The following is an 8,732-nucleotide window of genomic DNA, read 5'->3' as shown; positions in this document are numbered from 1 at the left end:
GTGTTAGTGGACGAACTGGTCGAGGTCGTGGAGTAATTTTTGTGACTCTGGCCGGATCGTCCCTAACCCGTCTCGTAGCGCTTCCGGACCATGGTGTTGGGTTGGACGGTCAGTCATGTTCTTGTTTGATTGTTGGCCGGTGGGTTGACCTATGCCTAGGACGGTTCGGGGGTGTTACAGAGGGATCGTCCAGCGGGAGGAGGTTGTTTATTTATTTTGCGTTTGTGGCCGAGTATGGCCTTTATTTGTCTTTTTTCTGCCGAGTGTGGCTTCTATTTCGAGACACGGCATGAGCCTGTTTTGATTTGAAATAAACATGATTTGTTGTCTCATATTTAATTTCGTTGAGACGTTCAATCTGTCGGTTCGTTCGAGACATGATTTTTCGTAAAAATTATTTATTCTTACAACTTTTGGGAACGTTGAGATATGAACGGAGAGACATGATTTAGTATCTCGTATCGTTTAGATATCCTGTCTTGAGATGTCAGAGACCAATGCGATGGGTTTAGGGCAAGACCTAGGTTTACTCTCGGTTTAAGGTTTATGTGGTGACTAGCCGGCTATCGATTTTCCTGTTGTGATTTCTACCTGATTCGTACCGATTTAAAGTCCGCGATAGGTTCTTGGCTTATATGACTTGTATGGTATGAATCGAGCATCTTTCCAGAGACAATTTTTAAGCCAACTGGAAGTGCTAAACCAAAATTTCTGATTTTTTTTTGCAGCGCGCTTTCATCCTTGTGTTGGATGTTCGAGGATCAAAAGAGTGATCGAGTTGCGTTTGTTTCAGGTGGCTGGCGTGTTCGTCGAGGCCAATCGACGAACGGGGTGTAAAATTTTTGTCAAGTTTTTATGGTCGCGTTCGGACAATTTGTTCGCACGTCTTGAATTTTAACTTGGCGACGTCTCGCAGTTGTTTCGAAGACTATACGTATATTTTAGGTGCTGAAGAATGATTGTTTTGTGGTTGGGACCGGATAAGGCCGTTGACAAGAGTCTAATATTTGTAGACTTTTTAAGTGTGTCCTGAGACTTTTTGAATAAACGTAAGTGTTTTTTTTTAAAAGGAAATGTGTATTGTAGTAAAGTTTTAAAAAAACTCGATTACAATGGTGCATCTTTAAAACGTGGGAGTATACGAGTATACGTACCCACTCGCCCCCCCCACCCTTTTTAGAGAGGGGGATAGATGAACTCGTTTTTTGACGAGCTGCCTACGTACCTCTTTCGAGGATCAAGCAATGTTGTAGTTCTGTTTTATGCCGCGAGTATTCTTACTCGGCGGTTGTTGCCTTGCTGACCGCCTTGATCGTGGTGACCGTGGCCGGGTCAGCGCTTTTATCCGGGTGTTCTGTAGTGTCAACTTTGGAGTCATGTTGAGTTTCGACATTTGAAGCGTTCGCGTCGGTAGACGATGTTGAATCGTCTTTCTTTGAAATGTTTTCGGCAGAAGGTTGAGCAATCTTCGTGTGCTTGCGAGTAGCCGTTGCGGAAGTCGCGATTTGACTCAACTTATGCTCCGCAAGGAAGCATAGTCGTAACTGTTTTGGCATCCCCATATGGCTGCGACTCCGTTCCGGGTTGGGAATTTGACGCCGAGGTGGTATGTCGACGGAACGACTTGAATGGCGTTGGCATGATTGACCACTGCGAACTCGACGATTTTTGTGATTTCCATGGCCATGACTAGGAGCTGGATCGATCTGAGAGTCATCGACACTTCGCCCAAAAAACTCGTGAGTGGTTTTGGCGTTGGAGTTACTTCTCCGAGTTTGATGCTCATCCGATTGAGAGTGTCGCGGAAGATAAAATTGACCGTGCTTCCCGTGTCAATGAGTACTCTTCCGACTTCCAGATCTCGTATGACGAGATCTATAACTAGCGGATCCCAGTGAGGTTGAACGATCCCGCCGGCTTCCTCCTTCGTAAAGGTGATTGAGCTGTTTTGACCGTCACGGGGAGGAGACCATGTAGGCCAGTTTGCACTCGACTCTGCCTTCCGCTGGTAAGCCTTGATGGCCGAAACCGTATCGTTGTGGTATTGCGATCCTCCGATGATCATGTTGACTCTGCGACGATTGTTATCGTTTCCTTTGTCGTCCGGCCTTCTTCCGCATTTATCCCCGGATTGGTTTCTTTGAGGGGATTTCTCCGCGGGCGGATTTCTGTCCGTCTTCGGGGGGAGATCAGTCTCGGGGATGAGATCTTTCGCGCTGGTTACTTCTGAGAGCTCTCCAGCTAGTAGTTTCGCGGCCAGCCTTGCTCCCAAGACTTTGCAGTTAGTCGTGGAGTGTCCTCGGGACTGGTGGAACTCTTAGAAGGTGTTTTCGTCATATCCTTGATTGCGAGTCCATGTATTACCCGTGGTTCGGCTTTGGTCCGAACTGATCGCGTAATTTTGCGCCCCTTAGAGCTCTTCCCCCTAGTGATGGACGTACTTGTCGTTACGAGAATTCTTCTTCTTCGTTTTCAGGTCCACGTCTTCCGCGGATGGTTTCGTCGACTTGTGTTTTTGCGACAAGACTTTCGTTTCCTCTTCAATTATGATGTAGTCCATCGCCTTGTGGAGGGCGTCCTGGATCGTCTGCGGTTTGTCGAGAGTTATCCATTTTCTAAATTTCGACTTGTACCACAGTGTCTTTCTGAGCGTGTCAATGGCCACTTTGTCACTTATCCCGCTGACCCTGGACATTACCAGCTTAAATCGGGTGATGAACTCGCTGAGGGTTTCGTCTTCCCTCTGGGATAGACTCCAGAGATCGACATCAGAAGTTTCTCTATCTATAAACATATAGTACTGTTTGAGAAATTCCGACGCGAGCTGTCAAAAACTTCCGATAGAATTTCGCTTAAGACGTGCGAACCACTCGAGTGCCGCTCCTTCCAGATTCTCGACGAACAGACGGCAATAGCCGGCGTCTTTTTCGCCGTCCTTCAGTCTGGCCCTTCCCATCGTGATGTGGAAAGCCTGAAGGTGCGCCTTAGGATCAGTTGTACCATCATACTTTGGTACTTTGATTTTTCCCGGATCAGACACCCTCATATCGGAGATGCGAGCTGTGAAAGGAGTCTTCCGAGCCCCTTTTAGCAGCCTGTCGATCTCGGGGGTAGCACTGGTAGCGTGATGGATCTGGGATTTCCCGGCTCTTACCTCTGCTGCAGTTTTGGTGATGTAGTCGCGAAGATCGCGGATATTTGATGTCTTATCAGTAGATTTCCGAGCTTGTCGGCGTTTACTGCGAGTGATCTCGGTTTGCTTTTCAGCCAGCTCTTCTTGCTCATTCCAATAGATGATTTCCTCCTCTTCCGTCATTGGTTTGTCGAAAGGAGAGCTTTCCCGAGTATATAGGCTTCTGGTCCTTCTTGGATGTCTGTCGACGTCCTCTCCGGTATCGTTGGAGACGTCTCTGGGATCCAAGTCGACGTGCTCGACTTCATTATCCTCTGAATCCTTCGCGGGAGGCGGAGGACTCTCATGGCTCTCTTTTTCGATGGGAGATTTTTCGCTAGGGTTTTGACCCGAGGGTCGTTCCCGCGCGGGTCCAGGTCTATCGAGTGGGGTTGCGAAGTCGAGTCTTTTCCCGCGAACTTTAGTGGTTCCGCGGGGACGGATCACTAGAGTCCTTGCCGTTAAGGTTTCAACTTGTTTGGTCAAGGTGCTCTCGATCTTATCTTGTTCTTCCAACCTTTTTTCGTAGGTGGCGAACATCTTTTTAAACTCCTTGAGCGCCGCGGCGTTGGCTGGTGCGTAGGCCGCGGATACGTCCGCTGCTGGAGTGTGGAGATCAGTTCCGCTGCCTCCGTTAAGAGGATTTTGCACGTTATCCGCGTCGTCAGTTGACATGTCTAGTTGAGCGTGATGTGGTTGCGAGTTAGATTGATCCGTATCCCCCTCTTTCTAGCGCCAAACTGTGGGAACCAAAATTCGCACTGTCAATTTCCGTTTAAATTAGGAAAGTAGGAGAACCCTAGTTTCCCAGAGGTCCCGGATATCTGCTAATACCACACGCTAAGCAATCAGAACACGAGATAACAACGACAAAGTATATGAAATCGTAAAAGGAGAGCAAAGAGAAGTCATATTCCGAATTTTCGTATGAGCGTTTACAACAAGGTATAAGCCTGGGCTCGAGAGCTGTCGGCGAGATTTCTAGTTCTAACAACCCTAAGACGGCTAAACCTAATTGAGTTGCAGCTCGAATAACAAAAACGGAAAGTTGCGTAATTGCTCTAAGTGCTAAGTTTGCTCTGAAAAAGTTCTCCTCCATGCCTCTCGCCTAGGACTCCTTATATGCTCACTCCCAGGTCGGTTTACGCTTTTCTCCATCTGCCCTTAAGCCGTCATAGCCTAAAAATGGAGATATTCCATTTTCCCGATCTTCGTAATTATCTTCAAAATTTCGTATTTATCCGCGGAAACTTGACATTTATCTTTCCTTGCGAACCAAGCGTAAACCGTCCCACGGTTTACGGGCTGCTGGTTAAGAAATCGTAAGGTGGGCTTCAAGTCATGTGTTAGGTCCCTTTGGGCCGTCTTTCGACTTGAAGCATTTATTACGACTTCTTTCGATAAAAATGAACTTTCCGCGGTTTTTATCGTAAAGTTTGATTGATGACTTCGAATAGCGGAAAACATGAAATGGGTTCGCTACGGTCTTCGGGAGACAGCATCGAAGGGTAGACGAGAATGCATGGATTCGTGTCGTATCGACGTTTCGGAAGAGCTCGGTCGCTACGCATTGACCGGGCAGTGTGCATGTGCGATAGTTGCGTAGTAAATGAGCTTGGTTTGTCTGTGTACCGATCGTCATATTCGAACCTATCTGTGGCTGGCTTAGATACGTTTCCGTTACCTTGGGACAGCTTGTGTTTGATCCAAACAGGAATTGAACAAGGTTTTATCTCGAGAACATATGTCGCGACATTCTTTTGACCAAGCACAATTTGTCGCGGAAAAACACTCATACTTGAATTCTGCGGAGATTTGGATGTTAACTTCGTCGTAACCGTTTTTGACCCCAACAATAGGTTAATTTTTAATTTTCATAAATGAAATGTACCTGTAAAATAAAAATAAAAATCTTTTGAGAATATTTCTTTTTAGAGGTAAAAATAGAGGATTACAGTGTATTTTTATGATAGAGTGACTCTCTTTTAGAAGAAAAAAAATAAGAAAAATACATTAGAAATGATCTAAGATATATATTCAAAGACGGCAGAGATGTGTTTGACATTATGTTTGTCATATCAAGTACTTAAGATTAACTTCTATGGGCATTCTCAACTTGAAAGAAAAAGTATACCAAGTAAAATAGACAAGTGGTGTAATCAATAATTAATTTGTTGAGTTAGAAATTGTCTTCAAGAATAATTTAAGAACGTTGGGGTAAGAATTGGTCTAAAGAATAAACTTTGTTCAATTGTCTTAGTCTTGAGGAAGAACGTACGCGGTCTTTCGAATTGGTTAGGGTATAAATAACTGCACGTCAAACATTTTATTTGTTGCAAATCGATAAGAAAAAGTTCAGTCAAAGTAACAACAAACTCCAAAAGAAAAACCTAACAAAAAAGTTCAAGATGGTGACAACTTCTTCATATTCCAACGTCAACGTAGGACCAGAAGTGTTCATCAACTTCCGAGGAGAAGAGCTGCGCGAGAATTTCGTCTCCCATCTCTATAAGGCATTGCGCCAGAGTGGGATCAATGCTTTCATAGACTCTGATATGGTTCCGGGCGATAAACTCATAACCCTTTTCAAAACAATCGAGGAGTCCAAGATAGCGTTGGCGATTTTATCGAGCAAGTACACGGCGTCACAATGGTGTCTGGAGGAGCTGGTGAAGATAATGGAATGTAGCACAAATGGGGAAGGATGCAAAAATCTAGTGGTCATTCCAATCTTCTACAAGCTGTCTACATCTATCGTCGATAAGCTTGAAGGTGAATTTGGTGTTAACCTATTGAATGTGTGGAGGGAACCAGGTGGTGCACGAGAGAGCCGGATTGTGAAGTGGAATGCGGCTTTGCAGGATATGCTGAGCAGAGCGGCTTTGATATATGACGGAAGCATGTACGTAAATAATTTTCATTTTACTTTTACAAAATGATGATTGTTCTGAAAAATGAGAATACCTTTGTAAATATAAGGAAAAATAAAAATTAGAGCGTCAAGACAAGAATTAATTAGCAGACGCTTTATGGAGCCTCATTGTGCGATATTCTATTAATTCATAAATGTCATTTTTTTGTGTATAGTACAGAAAATAATATTAGTGTGATTTAGACTTCCATTAGTCAAACCGAACTATTTGATTAGTCTTTACTTTGAATCTGATATCAGCCCATCAATTGAATATTAAAATATTAAACAGACAATTTTTTTATTTGCCTATGCTTTAAAATAAGTTTTCATTTAGTTTGATGATATTCAAACTAACATATACTATATATAAGTTGATATTATAAATCATTGAAAATGTTCACATATTATAATAACATTAAGAGTTATTTTGTCTTGGCAAGGATTTAAAATATTTAGAAAATATTTTTAGAATTTGTTTGAAAAATATGAAAATTACATTTTAAATTAAAATTATCCTAAAATATGATAAGTTTTGATGTAAACGAAAACTCAAATTATGTCAAAAATAATTATATTCAATGATAATAACAATTTAAATTGATTATTTTTTAAAAAAAATACATTTACAAAAATATTGTTTGAAAGAAAATTCATTTATCATTCAAATATAAAATGAAAATATTATAATTAAATAATAAAAAATATAAATAAAAACCATAAATTTAGCAAATGACAACTGAGTTATATTATGCTAAAATTTCCTTTCTAACAATTGATCAAATGACAAATGTGTTATGAGCAAATAATACCATATTATTTTAAAAAACATAGTCATTCTTAAATACTTTTTGAATAAATAATTATTTTTAAATTTAATCAACTGAAAATAATATCCGTACAATTGTGTGAGTCAAATTCTAGTTTTATTGATGCATGTTATATATTAGTGCTGCATGTTTTAGGTAACATTTTAATGATGCACGTTTTTAAAAATCTCCATTATTAAAATTATGCACGTAAAGATAACTCATGAGTTTTTTGGTTGATTAAATGACATTATGTCCAAATTTATTTAAGGATATTTCATTAAGGTAACTGAAAAAGACAAACAATAAAATAGGAAGTTTAAATTCATTTAAGCATATTTCATTAATGTAACTGAAAAGACAAGTAATAAATTAGACAGTTTTATTCGTTTTAGGATATTTCATAAATGCAACTGAAAAAGATAAGAAAAAAAATAGGGAATTTATTTAATGAAGTAAGAACATTTTCAAATAGGTACTTCTCTTTTAATAATATAGATTAGGAGACATCTCTTGTGTTTATTACAATTTTTCTTTTTCTAAAAGTTATAATTATACTAAGAGACCTATCCAAGAGACTTGGATAATGATGCTTAGGTATGCATACCCCTTGGCATCATGAAAAATTGTCATTTAGCGAGACGTACATGTCTGTGACTATAAATTTGTCTTAGAACTAGGTAGTAGTATAGGTTGGTGATACAACAAGAGCAATAACTGATGATGGTAATGATTTTGATGATGGTACAGTGTTTTTTTTTTGGGAACGAACGGTTATGGCACAGTGTTAACCCCACCCATATATATATATATATATATATATATATGTAGGCATAGACTATACACACGTGAAATGAAAACGCATAATGGCAATAATATGTACCAAGTTGCGCTAGCTGAGTTTATTTGTAGATATTATCGACAAATTTTTAATATATTTGATCATTTTATTTATACATATATAATGTTTATTGTTATTATTATATAATTTCTTTCCGATCGACCAGATCAATTTTTATTAAAAATTATGGAACTAAACTATAATTAATATATTAGGGGCTAATCGTATTGAACATTAAACAAATTATGACACAAAAACCTTATTTTTTTCACCGAACACATTATTGAAAAAAATGAACAGTACTGTTTTCACAGTAGAATTATTTTGACTTTTATCTTCCATATGGTTTTGAAAGGTTTGAGATCAACCATTGAATTAATACATGTCATTTTAAGGAAAACTTACATTTTTGTAATTTAAAGTCATTTTAAAAAATTCAAAATATAATATATAAGAAAAAATATAACATATAAGAAAAAATCTAATTTTTTTTATTATATGGTTAATGTGATTGTTTAATTTTTTTTAGTAGTATAAAACTAAACAAAATGGATGCAAAAATTGTTATTAATTCTTTATTATTCATAGTCATTAATTACCATATATATGTTAATCATATTAGGTAATTCCGTAGCTTTTATTTAAGGAAAAAATATACGCTTCTTATATTTTGGGTTAATATAATATTTCCTAGTAATTGGATTTGGACCAACATTTTGTCAATTGATTTTTAAGCTGGAACGTAAGATAAATTGCATACCTAATTAAGTGATATCTAATCAATGTCTTTTTTTAATTAATACAAATTTAAAGTTACAACTTTTTAAATGATCCTTAATATACCGAGGATTATTAATTATGTCTCTTTCTAAAAATAGAAAAACTAAAGCCATCCTTCTAAAAAAATGAGGTGGATTGTTGTACAGAACCTGAACTTGAGAGTTGTCCGTAGTCAGCCTGCCCATCATAGTCACCATCCCCGTTTTAAAATCCTTGATC

The 8,732-nt window shown here is 38.8% G+C and overlaps 1 protein-coding gene across 1 annotated transcript; it reads left to right on the top strand.

Moving 5' to 3' along the window:
- The first annotated feature begins 5,580 nt into the window (after positions 1–5,580).
- On the top strand, positions 5,581–6,287 carry LOC106321070 (protein PHLOEM PROTEIN 2-LIKE A8-like). Its single transcript, XM_013759386.1, has 2 exons — positions 5,581–6,074; positions 6,260–6,287. Exons 1-2 carry the CDS (start codon positions 5,581–5,583, stop codon positions 6,285–6,287), a joined length of 522 nt encoding a protein of 173 aa, XP_013614840.1.
- The last annotated feature ends 2,445 nt before the right edge of the window (positions 6,288–8,732 follow it).

Source organism: Brassica oleracea, unplaced genomic scaffold, assembly GCF_000695525.1.
Source record: "Brassica oleracea var. oleracea cultivar TO1000 unplaced genomic scaffold, BOL UnpScaffold01206, whole genome shotgun sequence".
In the NCBI taxonomy this organism is placed as follows: domain Eukaryota; kingdom Viridiplantae; phylum Streptophyta; class Magnoliopsida; order Brassicales; family Brassicaceae; genus Brassica; species Brassica oleracea.
Note: the sequence above shows the minus strand (reverse complement) of the source record. Positions and strands in the feature narration are given on the sequence as shown.

What these genes read in the sequence shown, in the direction of transcription:
- LOC106321070 (XM_013759386.1), top strand. Translation starts at nt 5,581, where the DNA reads ATGGTGACAACTTCTTCATATTCCAACGTCAACGTAGGACCAGAAGTG. An exon ending in TTGATATATGACGGAAGCAT is followed by an intron (nt 6,075 to 6,259) that starts GTACGTAAATAA and finishes TTTTGTGTATAG; the next exon opens with TACAGAAAATAATATTAGTG.